This window comes from Hylobates moloch, unplaced genomic scaffold (genome assembly GCF_009828535.3).
Source record: "Hylobates moloch isolate HMO894 unplaced genomic scaffold, HMol_V3 SCAFFOLD_13, whole genome shotgun sequence".
Lineage (NCBI taxonomy): Eukaryota > Metazoa > Chordata > Mammalia > Primates > Hylobatidae > Hylobates > Hylobates moloch.
In genome coordinates this window covers 90,172,676-90,195,123 of record NW_026652288.1, presented here as the reverse complement: position 1 = coordinate 90,195,123, position 22,448 = coordinate 90,172,676, and the positions used below count along the sequence as shown (strand labels likewise).

General features: G+C 35.4%; 1 protein-coding gene across 2 annotated transcripts in view; it reads left to right on the top strand.

Moving 5' to 3' along the window:
* Nucleotides 1–22,448, top strand: part of CCDC39 (coiled-coil domain containing 39) — a 68,238-nt gene that overhangs the window by 10,630 nt on the left and 35,160 nt on the right. For both annotated transcript variants that reach the window (XM_058426473.1, XM_032174054.2), the window contains 10 exons: nucleotides 4,894–5,013; nucleotides 6,886–7,032; nucleotides 8,211–8,369; nucleotides 9,170–9,262; nucleotides 9,359–9,487; nucleotides 13,966–14,157; nucleotides 16,621–16,724; nucleotides 17,361–17,493; nucleotides 20,527–20,721; nucleotides 21,947–22,111. In XM_058426473.1, the coding sequence (XP_058282456.1) occupies nucleotides 4,894–5,013; nucleotides 6,886–7,032; nucleotides 8,211–8,369; nucleotides 9,170–9,262; nucleotides 9,359–9,487; nucleotides 13,966–14,157; nucleotides 16,621–16,724; nucleotides 17,361–17,493; nucleotides 20,527–20,721; nucleotides 21,947–22,111 (1,437 nt within the window). The remainder of the gene's footprint in view (nucleotides 1–4,893; nucleotides 5,014–6,885; nucleotides 7,033–8,210; nucleotides 8,370–9,169; nucleotides 9,263–9,358; nucleotides 9,488–13,965; nucleotides 14,158–16,620; nucleotides 16,725–17,360; nucleotides 17,494–20,526; nucleotides 20,722–21,946; nucleotides 22,112–22,448) is intronic.

The following is a 22,448-nucleotide window of genomic DNA, read 5'->3' as shown; positions in this document are numbered from 1 at the left end:
CTTGTAATTCCTATATCTGTTCTCTCTGTGGATTTTTATTGAGTGCTATTATATTTTAGACATTACTCTAGATTCTGAATATAGGGTGAACAAAATGCATATGCTTCTTGCCATTAAGCTTAAGCAAAAAAATTTTAAGAATGTATATGGTTCCTGTTGTCATTCATCTTATAATCTAGTGGCAAAGATAGAAAATAAATAAACAAGCAAATAGAAACATAGTTACTAATTGTGGTAAGTTGTTTGAAGGTAATTACTAAATGTGAAAAGGTTGCCATGAGAGAAAATAACTGGGAAAAACTGTATTGAATTAAATGGGCAGGGACGGCCTCTCTAATTTTATATACAAACTGAAGAATATGAAGCCCTGAATAATAATATAAAACTAGCCATTAGGGAAGGAAAATGTTCTAGGAAGAGAGACTAGCATATCTGAAGACCCCAAGTCTGGAAGACTCCTGGGTTTTTTCATTTCTCAAAAAAACAAAGTTTTTTTGAGACAGGATCTCATTTTGTTGCGCAGGCTAGAGTGCAGTGGCGTGATCTCAGCTCACTGCAACCTCTGTCTCCCAGGCTTAAGTGATCCCCCTACTTTAGCTTCCCAAGTAGCTGGGACTACCATTGTGGGCCACCATGCCCAGCTAATTTTTTTTTTTATTTTTAGTAGAGATGGGTTTTGCCATGTTGGCAAGACTGGTCTTGAACTCCTGGTCTCAAGTGATCTGCCTGCCTTGGCCTCCCAACATGTTGGGATTACAGGCATGAGCCATTGTGCCTGGTTCAAAGCGGGTAGTAACTTCTGGGTGTTGCCATGGCAAAGGTGAACTGACATGGCACACTGGTGAGCATGTCTTATAGAAACCTGCCTCCGCCCGAACCTGTTTTAGCTAGTCCTCAATTTGGTCTGATGTCTGAGTTCTGCCTCTGGAGTCTAGACCCACCTCCTACCTCACTTTCTGCATATCAGCAATAAGGCTATTTTGCTTTCTTATCATTTGTGTGCTCAAGGGAGTAGCACTTCTAATTTCCCTCAAGAACATTTCCTTTGTATTCACAACTTTTGGTTAATTGTTTGGTGCAAGAGGCTGAGTTTTTGGCCTATGTCAACTTTGGGCCTTCATCATTTCTAGCTTTTGATTTTTATACATAGAGGCTATCGTAAGGTTATTAATTGGCCTAATTTCAATATTGTGTTTCCAGTAATAGAGAGGCCCCAAAAGAGGGAGAGTGATGAGGGAGGCCTGGTCAGTGGTGCAGTCAGAAGACATACAACATTTTTTGATTAAGTTCATTGTCTTATAGAGGCACGGTTTGTGGCACCCCAAAACAATTACAATAGTAACATCAAAGATCACTCATCACTGATAACCGTAACAGATAGAATAATAATGAAAAAGTTTTAAATATTGCAAGAAGTACCAGAATGTGACATAGAGACACAAAATAAGCACATGCTATTGGAAAAATGATGCTGACAGACTTGCTAGATACAGGGTTGCCACAAAACTTCACTTCGTTAAAAATGGGCTATTGGAGAAGTACAATAAATTAAAGCGCAACAAAATGAAGTATGTCTGTATTATTCCCTTATTTTGATAAAATAGTTTCTTGTGTCTCCATAAGAAGGCTGTATGAGATGTAAACACTCTGAATCTTTGAATCTCTGAAAATATCTTTACTTACAATCACATTCGATGGTAGTTTGGCTGGGTAGAAGACTCTAAGTTGAAAATAATTTTACTTCAGAATTTGGAATGTATCAATTATCTTCCAGATGTGTTTCAGTTAGTAATCTGATATTAGTCTGATTTCTGTTTCTTTGTAGTTTACCTTTTTTTTAAAAAAAAAAAACTCTGAAAGTATTTAGGGTTTTATCTTTCCATTGCATATTTTATTTGGGCGACTATATTGATGAACTATATTTTCAAGTTCTTTGTTGCTTTTTTGTAGCACCATGGTCTTGTTTTATGGGTAAAATATCTTCTCTAATCTGATTGTGTGTGTGTGTGTGTGTGTGTGTGTATAATGTGTATGTGTTTAGTTCTTGTCTTTTTTGTCCTGAATTATCTTTCTTCTGGGATCTTGTTTGTTTATTTTGGCATCCTGCACATGATGTAAATTTTCAATAAATATCTGGTGATTGTTACATGTCCCTTTATATTTAAGAAAGAAGCTATAAAATGTTGTTTGGAAACTCTTTGGGGAAGGGCTTTTCAACTTGTGGAGAGTTAATTATGCTTTCATTTAAAAGTCAGAAGTTTGCTCTGGGGACATTATGCAATTATAAATGGCATAATTGATGAAGCAAATAAAAGTCATAAAGCTGTATATACAAAACACAACAGCTAATTACATAAAAGCAAGACCTATTATAAATGCAAGTAGACTTTGACAAAAGTACAGTTACAGTGAGCTATTTCATTAATGAGCACCTCAGAATTAGACAACTCTACTAGACAAAAATAAGGATATAAGGGATATAATACAATAAAAATAAAAACATAGAGACACCTATCTCTTGAATAGAGAATATACACCTTAAAACATACCCATAAAACATTTACAAGAGTGGATCATGTACTATACCAAAACAAAATCTTAATGCATTAAAAGTCAATGACGAAACTTGAAAGCATTGTGCTAAGTGAATAACCCAGAAACAAAAAGCCAAATATTGCATGATTGCATTTATATGAGGATCTAGAGTAGTCACATTCATAGAGATGGAAAGTGGAATGGTGGTTGCCAGGGGCTGAGAGGAGCGGGGAATGGGGAGTCAGTGTTTATCGGTATAGAGGTTCAGGGAAGATGAAAAAGTTCTGTAGATGGATTGGTGGTAATGGTTGTATAACAGTGTGAATGTACTTAATGCCACTGTACTGTACACATAGCAATGGTTAAAATGGAAAATTTTATGCTGTATATTTTGCCAAAATTAAAAAATTATAATCCCTAAAATGCTATACAAACATTCTGTAGGTCACATTATTTGATAATAAGCCAATAGAATTTGTAATAGATTATTTTAAAATTATTTTTTAAAATTATTTATTAAATAATTAAAAATGATCCTCCATATTAAATACTTAGGCATGTTTCTGAGAAATATCCTTGGGTGGCCCTTATATGAAAAATAAATTGAAAAGGAAAAATCAAATTTCAGAAAACAGTAAAAAGAGACTACTTCATGCCCAGATCCATGGGAAACAGCAAAAATTTTATTTAAAGAAAACATATAGCCTTAAATGCCTTTTTAATTCAATCATTAAGACAAAAAGTAAAGAAACTAAGAACTCATTTTAATAACTTTTTAAAAAAAGAACAGGAAACGAGAGGGAATTAAAAGTTTAATGACACAAAAAGCAAAAAAAAGTATTTAATATTAGTATACGACATACAAATGAGTAAATTAGTATTTTTTTCTTAAATCGAAATTCTAATATTTCCTTTCACACTTCAGTGGATTGTGTTGTGTACCCTCAGGAGATATCCCTGACTTTGGGGACTGTAGCTCCAGACCTCAAGAAAGCATATTTTTATTTCGTTGCCCTTATATGCTGCTTTGAGGGATAGTATATTCTAATAATCCTGAGAATCTGTCTTATAATTTCCCAAGGATTTATTTTGTTTAACATTTACACAGTTTTGTTTCCAGCAAAATACATTAAGAAACAGTTTCTAGGTACATAAAAGTCAGTTGTTCTGTTCTCTTAAACTTAGTCCAGTTCAATGGGGTTTGAAAAGGAGTTCTTGGAGAAGAAATCATGCTTGATGCCTAGCGACTATTCAAATTTACGGTTCCTGCTCTGTTTTTGTTACATCTCGTTAGTATGCTCTTGTTCGCTTAAGATATCTTGTGGTTTAGGCCGGGCATGGTGGCTCATGCCTGTAATCCCAGCACATTGGGAGGCTGAGGTGGGCAGATCACCTAAGATCAGAAGTTCGAGACCAGCCTGGCCAACATGGTGAAACCCCTTCTCTACTAAAAATACCAAAAAAAAAAAAAAAAAAAAATTAGCCAGGTGTAGTGGTGGGCACCTGTAATCCCAGCTACTCAGGAGGCTGAGACAGCAGAATCTTGTTGAACCCGGGAGGCAGAGGTTGCAGTGAGCCGAGATCACGCCACTGCACTCCAGCCTGGGTGACAAGAGCAAGACTCCATCTCAAAAAAAAAAAAAAAAGATATGTTATGGTTTAATAATGGAATAGAATCTCATTTTTGCCCTATAAAAATATAGTATTGCTGTATGAAAAATGCATTTTTGAGTAGATCTGCTACTGCTGCAAATCTAAAAGAGATTTCTTTTCCGTGTAATATGGTGCTAATTTTCCCACAGTAATCTCCAAATCACAACACTATTTTATAATATTTAAAGAATTAGTAGATTTTAGAAGTTCATGTGGACATTTAAAGAAACAAAATGCTATGTTTTTAATGTTTGCGTCCTCCCAAAATTCATATGGTGGTCTCAATACTCAATGTGATGATATTTCGAGATGAAGCCTTTGAGAAGTAAACAGATCATTGAGGTAGAGCCCTCGTGAATGGTGTTGGTGCCCTTTTAAGAAAAGACAAGAGGGAGATGATCTCTTTCTCTGCCATGTGAAGATACAGCAAGAAGGCATCTGTTTGCAAATCAGAAAGGGGGCCCTCACCAGGAACCACATTAGTTGGCACCTTAATCTTGGACTTCCTAGCCTTCAGAACTGTGAGGAATTTCTCATGAATCAAATTAAATTTTGTTTAAGCTACCTAGTCTATGATATTTTTGTTATAGCAGTCCAAATTGACGAAGACAGTGTAAATGAAAATTTAATTTTCTTTGATTTTAGGTCCTTCATATGGTAAAACTTAACAGGACTTTGGTTAATCATGGTATTTATTATTTACAGTTGTCAAAGCTGAAGGATGAAAGAGCAAGCTTGCAAGATGAGTTACGTGAGTCTGAAGAGCGAATTAATTCTATGGCTTCTCACTTCAAAAATGTTAAGCAAGAGCTCTCAATTACACAGGTACAGTAACTGAAATTTATCTTGATTATATCGTGTAGTCATGGAACATCTCATAGTGTATTTACATCTGTGATTTTTACAGCTATAATAGGAAACCTTAGCATAATTAAACTATTGTGAACATAACCTTGAACATGAAAGTAGATAGAAAAAGGCTTAGAGGAACTAACTACTGGTCCAATTTTTTTTTTTTTTTTTTTTTTGAGATGAAGTCTCGCTCTGTTTCTTAGGCTGGAGTACAGTGGCGTGATCTCAGCTCATTGCAACCTCTGCCTCCTGGGTTCAAAAGATTCTCATGCCTCAGCCTCCCGAGTAGCTGGAATTATAGGCACCCACCACACCCAGCTAATTTTTGTATTTTTGGTAGAGACAGGATATCACCATGTTGGTCAGGCTGGTCTCGAACTCCTGACCTCAGGTGATACTCCCGCCTCAGCCTCCCAAAGTGCTGCGACTGCTCCAATTTTAAACAAAAAATTAATCCATATGAAAGGAGAAATCATTATTCAAACAATCTGTATTAGACAGCAGGTTATTTGAGAAAGGTACAATGATGGTGGTGAGAAATGATGGCCATAAGCAGAAACAGAGCTAATATAATACATAATAAAATTTGTCTCCTTTTTTATTTTTCAGCACAACTCACTGGGGCCATTTTGAGTGGAGGCCAGTAGTCTACACATAGGGCATCTTAGCATTGTTCAAGAATTGAAATTCATAATAATAATCCTGAGATTAAAAAGTTAAATTACACTTAAGAGACTTTATTTAAGATAACTGGGGAAGACATTAGGCGTCTTAGAAATGTTAACATAAATATAATAAAAATTAAAACTTGTGGTGATTAAGTAAGCTTCATAATTGGTTCAAGTATAGAAACTCACTCCCTAATGATGCCCAGCAAACCAGGCAGCTCAGCAAACAGCATTGGAAAGTTTTCTAACTTCTATCTCAAACTAGTTTTTTTTTAAACTGCATCTACTGTCTGAGAAATAGTATGCAGTTTCAAAAAAATGAACAGTGCCATATTTTAAAAAGCAATTTATAATCAATATAGATAAGTAAGTATTTCGTGGCTTACGAGTCTTATTAGAAAGTTACAAATTTAATAAACTTAAAAACAATCTCAGAATTCTTGAATCTCAATGTGATTGAGTAATTGATAAACTATTTGGAACAACACTTTTCCTTAAGTTATTAAACTACTGAGCTGGGGATTGGAGAGGCAGAGACTCTGTAGTTGTATCTTATTATCATCAAACCTCAAATGAATAGAGTAATAGAGACAAAAGAGTAATAAACCTCCAACAATGGTAGCTTTAGTACTGTAAAATTAATACTAAGTGATAACTTTGAAGCACTGTAAAATTAGTTAACACATACTCTTTTATTACATAAAACTGAACATAAAGGTGCGATTATATGCTAATATATTCCAGAGAATATTTACAACCATTGGTGTTTAATTATTTAAAAATAATGTCTGTTAATTAGAATATGTGATCAATTCATATAAAACATCTCATTTCTCAATCGTTTTTTAATGGATATTTCTTATTTGTAGATAATAAGTTTTAAGTCTAACTGAAACTTTGGTTTTCTTTAGTTTTCCTAGATCAGCCTAGTATCTGAAAACTATTGACAGTATTTTCTCCTAGCACAATTCATTGACTTTCTTACAACTAGTGAGCAACACCAACTATATTGTAATCACAGTCTAATGTAATGTAGATTTTAGAGTAGTGAAATTAATAGTACTTCATGTAATCAATTTATGGGAACTTTGTTTTAATCTAATGGATTATTATAAATATTTTTATTCAAAATTTCTAAAATTTTAAAAGCCTTTTTATCTTATGTGTTATTCTGTAGTCTCTTTGCAAAGCAAGGGAGCGTGAGACTGAAAGTGAAGAACATTTTAAGGCCATTGCTCATAGAGAATTGGGACGAGTGAAAGATGAAATTCAACGGCTGGAAAATGAGATGGCTTCAATACTGGAAAAGAAAAGTGATAAAGAAGTATATGTTGAAATATTACTTAAAATTCTGTGCTACTGTTCATTCTTCCATCACCAAATGAGCATTGACTTTTTTTTTCCTGTATGGGAAAGGCATACATTAGTTTCCTAGTGTTTACTTACATATTTTTTGGACAGCGAAAGGCACATGGAGCTGTGATTTGAATGAAACAATAATAGAATATTACATTTTCCCATTATTCATTCACCAGCTACTTACTGAGACTTGCTATATGCAAAGTACCATACTTGCTGCCTGTTATAAAATACCAGGCGTGGTTTATATGTAAGTGTTAGATTTTTAACAGCCACATTTTTAAAAATCACTTTTAATTTTGAATTTTATTTAAAATGTTGACCTTTCATATTGATTTATCAGTTTTGTGACTCTAACATTAAACTACTTTAACCTATTTCTGTCTTTTCTTTAGTTTATAGTTACTTGATTTGCGAGCTCTTTCCAAATTCTGATTCTTCTCTTTACATGTGCATATACATATGGAAATACACTTACATATTTTATAATGTAATCTTTGTATATAATTACATACTTTGTATATATATACTTTGTATATAATTACATACAAATTACAAATTTGTATTTGTATGTAATTCAAATATGTCTTCTCTGTTTTTTTATGAGTCTAGATTTGTTAAGTAACTAAATGTACATAAATGTTTTTATCTCTTTTACTATATTTACTTCAGTTAGAAATGTTTCCAAAATTTCTCTGTAAGAGACTTCTTAGGGGCAAAAAATATGATCGGAAATGGGGCTGAAGGATACTTGTCTTGGATTTGAGTTAGCATACCAAACATATTATTTTAACTATGATTGCATGTATATTTGGAGTGGCTTTGGTGGAATGATTAATGCAGTTGCTGTGAGGGAGCTACCTTAAAGCCTAAAGCCTTTTAAAGCAAGCTTTGGCTCAACTGCTGTTCTTGACTTTGTATAGTCATCTCTCCTCTATCTCACAATGAAATAATTAAGATACAAGCTATATAATTATAGTTTATATAATTAAAATATGGCATATTGTAAACATCTGGAAGGCAGGGACAGGATTTCTTCATTTTTAATTTTGCTGCATAGTATATAAAGGTATGTTTTATTTTAGTCTGTATAGTAAATAATGTCTTGTAATCTCCCCCTTTCTCTCTCTCTTTGGAAATTAGAATGGCATATTTAAAGCCACTCAAAAATTGGATGGTTTGAAATGTCAAATGAACTGGGACCAGCAAGCATTGGAGGCCTGGTTAGAAGAATCCGCTCATAAAGATAGTGATGCTCTCACTCTTCAGAAGTATGCACAACAAGATGATAATAAAATCAGGGTGAGAAATTACAAATTGTAACTGTTAGGTTTTCTCTAAATCTGTAGTATGTCAACCTATTTACCTAAAGTTATACTTAATGATTTTTAAGGCAGCAATTCTTCAACTTCTGAGTCAGAGGCTTCTTGGAGAAGCTAATAAAGCCAAATGTCTTCTCTGTAGAAAAAACGACTATATTCAAATACCCATAAAATATTGCTGACTGTTTCATAGATTCTCTGATTCCCTTTGATTATTTGAGGATCCGTGGACCACAGGTTAAGAATATCCTGATTTATAAGGATGCTCAAAAACATTTCAGAAGAGAAAGTTTTCTACTAGAACTATTTTAAAGTATTTTAGCTATTTTGCCTAAAATGTAGTTTGAATATTACATGTAGTTTTTGCTGATTTGATACTGTAGTGCTATTGATTATGTGATAAAAATCACTTAAAATCTACTTATATCTGGTGATACTAATAAAGCTAGTATTATAAAACATACTATTTTCTAGTAGATTTAATACCAAATGCATTATTTTAAAACTTTCAAATAGCAAATTATAACTTAATCTTTTTTCTAATTTACTTTAAAAATAGTAAGCCATTTTAGAAACAATTGAGTTTTTATGCAGCTATATGCAAACACATTAGATTAGCTTTTTGGGGTTAAAAGATAAGAAAGATTTATTATTTCACAGTTGTTTTAGATATACAATAAATGTATATGTATAGTGTAATACTATTTAATGTTAGATACACTGACATTTAAATTAATAGAATGAGAATTATAAGTATCTTTGTATTTAATTACATCATAGGCACTGACTCTGCAATTAGAAAGACTAACTTTGGAATGTAATCAGAAAAGAAAGATACTTGACAACGAACTTACAGAGACTATAAGTGCACAGGTTAGTTTAAGGAAGATTTTTATTTCTTAATTTTCAAGGTGATGTTTGCGAAACCATTTAAATTCACAGAAATGTTGTTTGCTCTCTATTTGACAGTTAGAATTGGATAAAGCAGCACAAGATTTTCGTAAGATTCACAATGAAAGACAAGAACTCATTAAACAGTGGGAGAACACAATAGAACAGATGCAGAAGAGGGATGGAGACATAGATAACTGTGCTTTGGTAAAGTAGTTGTTTGGTCCTTGTAATGTTCAGTTGTATTTGTCTCTTTTGTATTTAACTCATTATTCCAAATGTAAATCACATTGTTATTTGAAAGTCACTTCTGTAGCAATATTCAGTAGTTTTGGTACATATTTTTGAAAGCTGACTCTATATCCATTTGGAAATGCGATGAAGATTATTTGCGTGTAGTATTATAACTCCAAACACTGGATCCTGTCATCTCAGAACTGCGGAACAAGAGAGAGTCAGTAGATACTGTTCTTGCAATAAAACCAATGCCCTGACTTACACATGGCTGTCCAGGGTCCCTTGGATTTAATGTGTATGCTATTTGGCAGTAAGTTACCGTAGGGAAATGAACCTCCATGAATAGCCAAGGGACATGGAGAGAGAGTCAGAAAAGAAACCTAGACTGCAATAAAGTTTCACTTTTGAAGCTGAGACACCAATAATGACATAGAGGCTTGGAAACAGGGAATACTGCACTGATAACACAGACCAAGTGTTATCTCTTGTTATTTTCAGAGGTAATTTAGGAGAATGTTTTTGGAAAATCACTAAGGAATGAAATAATGGGGAATAAAAGTGGGAAGATTTGAGAAAGAGAAGGAATTTGGAGTCAGGTGAGAAGATGGGTTAAATTCCATCTACTCCATGGAAAGGCATTTGGCAAGCAGCTCGGGCTACTGGGAGTTTAAATTCTGGTACCTGGGTGTGGTTTACTTTTGGTCGTTGTATTTTCAATTTCTGTAAGTAACCAACATTTTATCAACAAAATTGGTTATACCTCCGTAAGAGGAACAAAGGAGAACCAATCTTAACTATGAGGTTCTCTTAATTCTTTTTTTTTTTTTTTTGAGACGGAGTCTTGCTGTGTCACCAAGGCTGGGGTGCAGTGGCCTGATCTCTGCTCACTGCAAGCTCCGCCTCCCGGGTTCACGCCATTCTCCTGCCTCAGCCTCCCGAGTAGCTGGCACTACAGGTGCCCACCACCATGCCTGGCTAATTTTTTTATATTTTTAGTAGAGACAGGGTTTCACCGTGTGTTAGCCAGGATGGTCTCGATCTCCTGACCTCGTGATCCGCCTGCCTCAGCCTCCCAAAGTGCTGGGATTACAGACATGAGCCAGCGCGCCTGGCCGAGGTTCTCTTCTTTTTTTTTTTTTTTTTAAGGAGATTTTCTTAATTAATGCTGATACTACCTTTTTTTTTTTTTTTTTGGTGACTGATTTCACTTGTCCCCAGGTTCAGCTCACTGCAATCTCTGCCTCCCAGATTCAAGCAATTCTCCTGCCTCATCCTCCCAAGTAGCTGGGATTACAGGCTCCCACCACCAAGCCCAGCTAATTTTTGTATTTTTTTTTAGTAGAGACAGGGTTTCATCATGTTGGCCAGGCTGGTCTCGAACTCCTGACCTCAGGCAATCCACCCGCCTCCCAAAGTGCTGGGATTACAGGCGTGAGCCACCGCACCTGGCCTGCTATTAATATTTCTTAACTTTTCGTTGCTTTCAAACATTAAGCTGTCGACTTACAAGGAAGAAGCTGAAGCAAAATTAATGGAAGCAGAGTTTCTTTTGGCCAAGCTTGAGGATTGCAACCTGGGAGTATAGATTCAAGTTGCCCTGAATATATACTCCAATTAGCAGCAGTTACAAGTAGATTTTTAAAGGGGGAAAAAAAGAGGGAGTTCCTGAGTTGTTTATCAAGAATTTACATTGAAATAACATCAGCTATTGATTGGCTATACATTGTTAAGCTGCAGGGTGTGGGTTATAGTATCTGCTGAGGCATTATTAGGTTAATTTATAGCTGCTTGTGGCAATAGCAAACCGTATCAAGACATGAGTACATAGCTCATGAAAGGGGTGGAGTGGGATGTTATTTCTGTCTGATTTTAATGCCTTTCTGGGCTTGATAATGTAAAATTCTCAGATAAAAATTCTTTTCTCAAGTCATGACTGTTTCCTCTCTGTAAGTCATGTGCGAGATCCAAGATTACGGATCCACAATCAGTTTTCACATACAACCCCATGGCTAATGTAATCCGGTCAGCTGATTTGGCAGAATACACAACTAATAGCTCCTGGTCACATTCACAGTGGTTCCTTACTTACATGTTGACATCTCCTGACCGTGCTGTCAGGGACTAAGGAGGCTGCTAAGAGGTGGTTCCATTAGGCAGCGGGATGCTTCTAAGTGTTTGACAACTGCTCTCTGAGAATAAAACAAAACAGAACACATTTTTAAGAAACCCCTGATATATAGGATTTCTGATTTCTCTGGTTTTATTTTCATACTGTTACCAGAAAGGGGTCCTGATCCAGACCCTGAAAGAGTGTTCTTGGATCTCATGCAAGAAAGAATTTGAGGCAAATCCGCAGAGTAAAAGTGAAAGCAGCTTTATTAAGAAAGCAAAGGAATAAAGGAATGGCTATTCCATAGGCAAAGCAGCCCTGAGGGCTGGTGGTTTCCCATTTTTATGGTTATTTCTTGATTATGTGCTAAACAAGAGGTAGATTATTCATGCCTCCCTCTTTTAGACCGTATAGGATAACTCCCTGACATTGCTAGGGCATTTGAAAACTGCCATGGTGCTGGTGGGAGTGTCTTTTAGCAGACTAATGCATCATAATTAGCATATAATAAGCAGTGAAGATGACCAGAGGTCACTCTCTTTGCCATCTTGGTCAGATGGGGTTTTAGCTTGTTTCTTTACTGCAACCTTTTAAATCAGCAAGTTCTTTATGACCTGTATGTTGAGCCAACCTCCTATCTCATCCTGTGACTTAGATTGCCTGTCTGGGAATGCAGCCCCGTAGGTCGCAGCCTTATTTTACGCTACTCCTCTTTAAGATGGAGTCGCTCTGGTTCAAACGCCTCCGACAGTAGCATATTTGAGGATGGCATATTTTATCTCCTAACTGATATTATACTCTTTTGTTCCTCTTCCTGCAAAACAATTCATTCCTGCCTTCTCAGTGTTTTCTTGTCAGGGGTCTGGTCATAAAATCCTGAAATTGTATTCTTAAAAGAAACAATGTGTAGGAGTGGAAAAATATTTTTCTACTATGCTGTTATTACAGTGTAGAAGTTTTAAAATATTACTTAGTATTACCTATATGAAAACTTTATGATGAATAGTACTATTAAGTATGACATTAAAGTAGAATTAAAGCATCTGATTAAGTGGTAGAAAAAATCATAAGGCAAGAAACTCTGGATTCATATTCTGAAATATTTAAACTTAGGAAGTTTTGACGTGTCTTTTGAGTGAATGAACACAGTAAATATTTAGAACAACTTAAAAATTGGATTAAACAACTTGAAAATTAAACAACTTTAAAATTTCCTTTTTAAAATATGTTATATCTCAGATGTGTAGCCATTTAATATGCTAATATGTATACATGCAGCATTTCTAAAACCTGTTGATTTCAGAACACATACCTCCTCCCCCAATCTCCTGTGATTAGTTGTTTGGAAGGACCTCATTTTGGAATACATGCAAGTAATACATATTAGGGTAATTTTTTTTCTAGTTCATCCAACTTATTGCCATCAGCATCACTTGTAAAAACAACATCTAATCTTTTTATTTCCCAGGTTTGACATCTTTTTGTTTTACATTGCTTAAAAGTTGATCTTTAACATGACATTTGAATTTTTTCACAATTTGGCCCTAAACCCTACCTTTCCAGCTTTATCCCTTTCATCTGGACCCCAACCCTTCTTAATATATTCCTTTTGCCCCCCTGCCTTCCTACCCTACAATTTAACTACATTAGAGTATTTATGCAACCCCATTCATGTTTGTAAGCCTGACTCAAATGATGCCTCTTGGGCACGTCTTTTTTCTTCTTCTACTTCTTCTTTTTCTTTTTTTTTTCTTTCCTATCCTGGAAAGCCAGGAAAGTATAATGTCGACTAATGACTCCTCTTGGAAAGAATTCATCATCTCTTTGTTCCCATGGTACTTTGTCCACATTTCAGTTACAGTGTTTTGTGTATTCTATTTATTATTGTCTCTACGACCAGTGAAAGGCCTGAGTGAAGACATTCCTATTGAAACCATTAACAAAAATGCTATTTTCAAAATATGAAAAAAAACCACGTCTGTAAAATATTTAGAAAACTTCATTGAAATCCTGCTTTCCATGTGAAAAATATTCAACACTGTTACATTTGTAGGTTTTACCTTTCATATATAAAAGCATAACCGTTTTTCTCATCTCTTTAGCAAAATTCCAGATATATGAAACAAAACAGAGACATTTAACAACATGAATTTATAGACATTAATATGTAGCATACTAATATTTTGTTTTTATTAATATAAAAGTATTTAAAAATGTCTTCTAAGAAGTTTTGGTAAAATAAGTACTAAATGTAATAATAGAAAAATAGAAACCAAATTCCTTTTAGTTTTGTCAGTTTAAACATATATTTAAGTAAACATATTTGTTTTAATCCTAGGAATTAGCAAGGATAAAGCAGGAAACAAGAGAAAAAGAAAATCTGGTTAAAGAAAAGATCAAGTTTTTGGAAAGTGAGATTGGGAATAACACAGAGTATGAGAAAAGAATTTCTGTGGCTGATCGTAAACTTTTAAAATGTAGAACGGCATATCAGGACCATGAAACTAGTAGAATTCAGCTGAAGGGTGAGGTATGTCAATTAAAAAAGATTGGCTTGTATGTTCATGACAAATCACTATAAAATATAAAATAAGCATAAAGCTTTTCCTGTGATGAAGAAACTGCTTCTAGTTTTTTTGTTTTTTTTTATGTCTCTTTGTTTGTGGAACTTTTGGGATACTCTGATTAAACCTCTGATTAAGCACCACGGGGTGCCATTCACATCACAGGTAAATATGGTTTGCAAATATTTTCTTCCATTCTGTACGTTACCTTTTCATTTTGTTGGTGGTTCCTTTTCCTTAAAGAAACTTTTTAGTTTGATGTAGTGCTGCTTGTTTATTTTTGCTTTTGTTGCCTGTAATTTTGGTGTCAAATTCAAAAAATCATTACAGATACCAATGTCAAGGAGCTTTTCTCCTACGTTTCTTTGAGAAGTTTTACAGTGTCAGGTCTTACATTTAAGTCTTTAATTCATTTTGAATTAATTTTTGTATATGGTACCAGAGAAAAGCCCAATTTCTTTCTTTTTTTTTTTTTTTGCGTATAGTTATCCAGTTTTCTTAACATCATCGATTGAAGAGACTATCCTTTCCCCATTGTGTATTCTTGACACCTTTGCTGAAAATTAGTTGATCATATATGCATGGGTTTATTTCCAGATTCTCTATTCTGTTCCATTTTTCTGTGTGTCTGGTTTTTTTTGCCAGTACAGTCAGCCTTCCTTATCCGTGGATTCTGCATGTGCAGATTCAACCAACAATTGATAAAAAATATTCAGAAAAGAAACCCAGTAAAAATAATAATATAACAATAAAAAAGGATACAAATTTTAAAAATATGAAAATTATTTACATAGCATTTACATTGTATTAGGTGTTAAAAATAATCATGAGATTATTTAAAGTGTACAGGAGGCTGTACATAGGTTATATGCAAATACATATCATTTTATATAAGGGACCTACACATCTGTAGATTTTGGTATCTGTGAGGGATCCTGGAACCAATTCTCTGTGGATGCCAATGGATGACTGCACCATTTTGTTTTGATTAGTTTAGCTTTGTAATACAATTTTAAATAATGAAGTATGTTGCCTCCAGCTTTGTTCTTTCTGCTTAAGATTACTTGAGCTATTTGGGATCTTTTATAGTTCCATATGAATTTTAGAATTGTTTTTCTATTTCGGTGAAGAATGACATTGGAATTTTGATATTGTATTGAATCTGTCAACCTAAATAACAGAGAGAGGCCCTCTAAAAATATTGAGCTTAATTAGGAATGAGCAGGGAATTTGAAAATCCAGTATATACAGGCTATGACAGATTATAGGCATATCTAGGATATAAAGGAAGGCAAAAGTTTTTAAAGGTAAAATGAGTAAGTTTACCTAAGTTGTTTTAAAATAATAATCCTTGGCTATAGGAATCAATTAGGGTAGTGTCAGTCCAAGGTTGATCAGTCAGTTGCTGGGCAGATGTCTTTGTAGAAGGGTTTTTGTGCAAGGTTGCAGTGGTCTTTGTGCAAGGCTGTGGTTCTGGCAGAGTCTCTTGGGGTAGTTATTGTTATTGGGCAAATACGTATGAGAGCTCTCTCTTCATGGCCTTCCCCAGCTCAATTTTCTCAGGGTTTGACACAAGTGACTCCATTTTGATTTTGACAACTTTCACAAATCTGTAGATCGCTTTGAATAGTATGAACATTTTAACAGTATTAATTCTTCCAATCCATGAACACAGGATATCTTTATGTCCTCTACAATTTCTTTCATCAATGTTTTGTAGTTTTTAGTGTACAGATCTTTTTCTTCTCTGCTTAAATTTATTCCTAAGTATTTTATTCTTTTTGATGTCATTGTAAATGGGATTGTTTTCTTGATTTCTTTTTTGGATTGCTTGTTGTAAGTGTATAGAATGTAACTGGTTTTGTATATTGATCTTGCATCCAGAAACCTTACTGAATTTGTCTGTTCTGAGAGTATTTGGTGGAGAGTTCAGGGTTTTTGCAAAGGTCCTTAATAAAAAAGAAAATTCGATTCTTGGATTTTCTGTTTTAATAATTTTGATTAATAGTAAAATGTAGTTTACTATTAACAGTAAAATTTAGTTATTAGGAGTCTGATGTATTAGAATCTTTTGAGATTTTTCAAATCCAATTAAACTTATGATTCTTATGAGCATATATATATTAGCTTATCTTGACTTTGGGGATGTGCTCTTTCTGAGCAGTTCTAGTGATATTAGACATTTCTGTATTTACTTTCAACACATATGTGTTCTCTATAATTTGCTATGATTATACAACAAAGCCAATTAAAATTTGATATCAGATCAATATGGAAATCTGTTTATATATTAAATACAAGAAAATGGCTACTATTTTTGTGGTGTGTTGTAGGTTAGAACTCAAAGTGGGCAGAATAAAACTCAGAAATGAAATAAGTTATAAGATACAGAGTAAATATATAGTTTCTGTCTGTTAACTAATAAATAGCTGGATTCTTTAAAAGCCACTGTGAATAGAACTTCCAGTGATTTAGAAGCTCTGAGGAAAAATATTTCCAAGATGAAGAAGGACATTCATGAAGAAACAGCAAGGTAAGAAAAAAGCTATTTAAATATGTTTATGATTATTTTTACTATATCTAGAAAATTATTAAATACTTAAGACTATTTGTTGGTTAAATAACTGCAAGATTTTAGCTACTACTTTTTTTTTTTTTTTTTTTGAGACGGAGTCTTGCTCTGTTGCCCAGGCTGGAGTGCAGTGGCGCGATCTCAGCTCACTGCAAGTTCCGCCTCCCGGGTTCATGCCATTCTCCTTCCTCAGCCTCCTCAGTAGCTGGGACTACAGGCGCCCACCACCAGGCCCAGCTAATTTTTTGTATTTTTAGTAGAGATGGGGTTTCCCCATGTTAGCCAGGATGGTCTCCATCTCCTGACCTTGTGATCTGCCCGCCTTGGCCTCCCAAAGTAGGGGGATTACAGGCGTGAGCCACCACGCCTGGCCAGCTACTACATTATTAAACTAAAAAAATTTTTACTCATATTTTCCATCACAAAGACTCAGAAGCCGTATTTTTATGGTCTATTAAATATGTAGTGGTAATAAAAAGGTTTACAGCAAAAAGCCCCTTCAAGTTATACAAATAAATATTAGGATAAACTATTATTTGTTTGTATGAAATGCTTTTTAGGCATGTTTTCTATCTTTTTATGATAAACCCTCTTCAGGTTACAAAAAACTAAAAATCATAATGAGGTAATACAAACAAAATTAAAGGAGATAACTGAGAAAACCATGTCTGTAGAAGAGAAAGCTACTAATTTGGAAGATATAGTAAAGGAGGAGGAAAAAGATGTGAAGGTAAAGTTTAGTTTTAATTTTTCCCTAAATCACAGAAAATTTAGCAACAGTGAATTAATTAGACTCTTAGGATCAGAGGACAAGGAGGTCTTGTAAGAAGCTCTGCTTTTTGGTATGATCACATTTATAATCTGGTTTTGGACCTCTTTTCAAATATTGCTTCTGAAGTTATTCTCAGTCTCAGTCTCCTCTTTTTTTTTTTTTTTTTGCGATGAAGTCTGGCTCTTGTTGCCCAGGCTAAAGTGCAATGGCGAGATCTCGGCTCACTGCAACCTCCGCCTCCCAAGTTCAAGCGATTCTCCTGCCTCAGCCTCCCGAGTAGTTGGGATTACAGGTGCCTGCAACCACGCCTGGCTAATTTTTGTATTTTTAGTAGAGATGGGGTTTCACCATGTTGTCTAGGCTGGGCTCGATCTGCTTGCCTCGGCCTCCCAAAGTGCTGGGATTACAGGCGTGAGCCACTGCACCGGCCAGCCTCCTCTCTTTTTAAGCTACTAATCTTGATGTCTTTGTATTTATTTTTTATTTTATTTTTTTTTTTTTTGAGACTGAGTCTCGCTCTATGCCCCAGGCTGGAGTGCAGTGACATGATCTCAGCTCACTACAACCTCCGCCTCACAGGTTCAAGCGATTCTCCTGCCTCAGCCTTCTGAGTAGCTGGGATTACAGGCGCATGCCACCATATCTGGCTAATTTTTTTATTTTTAGTAGAGATGGGGTTTCACCATGTTGGCCAGGCTGGCCTCAAACTCCTGACCTCAAGTGATCTACCCTCCTCCGCCTCCCAAAGTGTTGGGATTACAGGTGTGAGCCACCATGCCTGGCTTGATGTCTTTTTAAAAAAGTAGCTCCCCCACTGTGCCCTGGATTCCATTCCTTCCCAAAGCCTACTGTACCTATGTCCCTGCCATCATCCATGTATCTATTCATATATTGCATATAAATAGTTTGCAAAGTGGCTTTGTTTTACAACTGATTTCTATGTGATTATCACTGTTTTTTTGTAATCAAATTCCCATCATCATCTACATTCCTGATTTGTACTTCCTCATCATCTACTATCTCTTTAAACCCTTATTATCTGGCAAAATTTTTTGGTAAATGGGCTTTGAAATGCTGTAACTTTGCTAATTCTACTGGCACCTTCTTCTACCTCAGTCTTTTTGGCATGTTGATGGCATTAAAGCCAATTTTCGAGGAACTGGAAAAGGCTGGTGCACCATTTCCTCTTTGAAAACTTCAAAGTGAACTATAAATGTGAACTATGAGTGCGACCTGACACTACTTCTTGCTTTTACACATTTGGAGGGGTTGAAAAAGGGGTAGTTGAAAATGGTGGCAAAATCTTCCAATATAAGGCTTATATGTCATCTGGCTCCATTTATATTTCGATGGAATCCAACTTGCTCAGTGTGCTGTAAAATTTCTAAGTAATAAAATCATGCTGCAATCTTGACATGAATGATATTCAAATTACACATTATTTTTTAAAAGTTTTGGTGTTTTTTTCCTAAGAGCATGATTCCCTGTAACTGATGATATTAGTACTTATCAGAAACCTGTAAACACTGTGAAATTTGTATGAAATAGACCTTTTCATCACAGAGAATTAAAAACTTCAGACATTTGTGAAGAACTAGCTAAATTAGAAAAATTAATAATATTAGCAGCAGGGTGTACTGATTGTTTTTTAGCAGGGCTGTGTTCATAGTCTTGAGGTTTTTTTCATTGCTGTTGGTTTTTGTTTGTTTGAAAAAATCCCAACCCTATCTTTTTTGGACATATACTGTGTTATTCACCACTGAGCATTGACTTTAAAACTCTGCCAGGCAATCTTTGAGAAGATCTTAAACCCACTGAAAATTGTTTATGTAAAATAATGCACTGAATATCAGATTATATTTCTTGTTTATGCAAGGATTTCAATGTGCCAGTCACAGACTTGTTTTGTGTCGTATTCAGGTTTGTTGGTTGCTAAAGGAAAATATGCTTATTTGGGTATAAGATCACATAGGCAACTTATTTCAGCATTTAAAAATGATAATTTTCAATTGATCATGGCATGGTAGATCAATTTAAAGCCTAGAACACATTGGTTGTGAGGCTTCCAGGTCAAGACAGGTTTGCTTCCTGAGAGAGGAGCAGTGGGAATGGGAGACTAATTTCTATTTCCTAGAGCTGCACGTGGTAGAGGCCAACTGGAGGCAAAGAGTGAGTGACAGGTAGTTCCTGTAGTGTGCTGGGGCCAGTTCCTACCAGCTTACAAGAGCCAATAGTTAAATTTTTAGAAATTTTCCTAAATACAGCTATGATTAAAAATGAAATTATATAAACTCATAGTTAAATAAATAGCATTTACAAAAAAAGTAATACATACTCAGCACTCATTACTTCCAAATATTTCATTATGCTGTACTCTTAAGTTTACTTATGTCTGTTTTATCTGTATGTTGGAAATACCACAAAATGGTCTGTTTCTGTGAATTTCTTCCCAACTCTGCCTTTAGTGGAATCATGTTAGTAGCATGAAATTGGCCATAGTGGGAGTATTTATACCATGGAAATCAGATTCTCCCCCTAGCCTCTCATCTCCTGGAGAGATGATGGTTAAACATTTACCTGCTCACCACTGGATAGTGCTTGAAAGGTGGGAGATTGGGTGATGTGATTTCTTCCCCATAGCACCCTCAAGACTTTAGTAAACTCTGTGAATGTACAGGCTGTATGTTTCCAGTGGACTTTATTTTTTGAGGAAATCGGTGGAATGGCCAACTGCTAGGCTAGGGTAGCATGGGATGAAATTACAGGTCAAGGGGTATGACACAGGAATAAAAACTACCCTAGTCTACTAGAATAGAGTAGACCATAAGAAATGTTGGGGACTTGTTAAAATTGTGGGAAGAGCTTTATCTTCTAAAGGGCTAAAATGGTGGACGGTTCAAATGTATTTGAGTTTCTAAATTATTATGTTCATATAAATATAAGATTTCAATATATTTAATTTCATTAATCACTATAATTCTTATTAATCAGGAAGTAGATGTTCAACTGAACCTCATAAAAGGTGTGCTGTTTAAGAAAGCTCAGGAGTTACAGACTGAGACAATGAAAGAAAAAGCGGTTTTATCAGAAGTTGAAGGAACTCGTTCCTCTCTGAAACATCTCAACCATCAGTTACAAAAACTGGATTTTGAAACCTTGAAGCAACAAGAAATTATGTACAGTCAGGTAGATGTTACTTTTATGAATATCTTCCATATTGATTTATTACAGTTGTGATGGTCAAGATACGCCATGTTCTAAGAAAACAAAGACTTATAAGCACTCTTGTGGAAGACAGACAGATGCTGAAGGTGAGACATCATGTTAGATCAGTAGTAGGGTGAGGGAGCCTTAAAAGCTATTTTTCCACTCAATCTGAAATAAACAGGCAAGAGGAGAGAGAACTCTAGTGAGGGAGAACCGTGTTTTAAAGGAACCTGAGACATTTGCATCCAGAGTAAAACAAAAGAAGGCATGAGATATCTGAAACCGAGAAAAACTGTATGTTGATTCTTAGTTATGCACCACCACCCTCACTCCCATGCTAATAAAGGCATTTTTTTTTCAGTTTTTCCTTATTTTGTTCTATTTATATATTTCTGTTAATTTCTTAATATTCTCCATCTCTACATCTTAATTTTCTCATCTAATATATATTCTTAGTTCTTAAAAATTATAGATGTTGGCCGGGCACGGTGGCTCAAGCCTGTAATCCCAGCACTTTGGGAGGCCGAGGCGGGCAGATCACGAGGTCAGGAGATCGAGACCATCCTGGCGAACACGGTGAAACCCCGTCTCTACTAAAAATACAAAAAAATCAGCCGGGCGTGTTGGCAGGCGCCTGTAGTCCCAGCTACTCGGGAGGCTGAGGCAGGAGAATGGCGTGAACCCGGGAGGCGGAGCTTGCAGTGAGCCGAGATCGCACCACTGCACTCCAGCCTGGGGGACAGAGCAAGACTCCGTCTCAAAAAAAAAAAAAAAAAATTATAGATGTTAAAGCATAATATTAAGAATAATTAATTAGATGTTCATATTTGAACCTTTCATGGCTAACAATTAGTGACTACCTGTTTTGTATCCCTTAGATAATGTGCCCTCAGAAATCCAAATTCATGTAAATCCAGTGAATTCACTGAGATTCCATTGTGGTAGTATGATAAACATCCCCCAACTTTGTCATATTTTCAGAAGATTATTTCTGTGTCTATCATGTACCTTGATTGTTGAGATATAGTTTATTTTTGTTCCTCTTAGAGTGAAAAGGATTTAATCCTGAATTACTGAAAGACTAAAGTGACTTTATTACATGATAATGCCTAGTCCAAACTCATAAGAAAGTATTCACTTTGTTTCTACACTTATAAAGATGCCTTTTTTCTTTGTAATAACTTTTTTTTTTTAACTGTAACAGGATTTTCACATTCAACAAGTGGAACGGAGAATGTCACGGTTAAAGGGAGAAATTAATTCAGAAGAAAAACAAGCCCTTGAAGCAAAAATTATTGAACTTAAGAAGTCTTTGGAAGAGAAAAAATCTACATATGGCCTTTTGGAAACACAGATCAAGAAGCTTCATGTAACTTAACCAAAATACATTTTGTGTTTCAAATATCCTAGTCATTCTGTTTTTTGTTTTTTGTTTTTTTTTTTTTTTTGAGACGGAGTCTCGCTCTGTCGCCCAGGCTGGAGTGCGGTGGCGCAGTCTCGGCTCACTGCAAGCTCCGCCTCCCGGGTTCACGCCATTCTCCCGCCTCAGCCTCCCGAGTAGCTGGGACTACAGCCGCCCGCCACCACGCCCGGCTAATTTTTTTGTATTTTTTTTAGTAGAGACGGGGTTTCACTGTTTTAGCCAGGATGGTCTCGATCTCCTAACCTCGTGATCTGCCCGCCTCGGCCTCCCAAAGTGCTGGGAT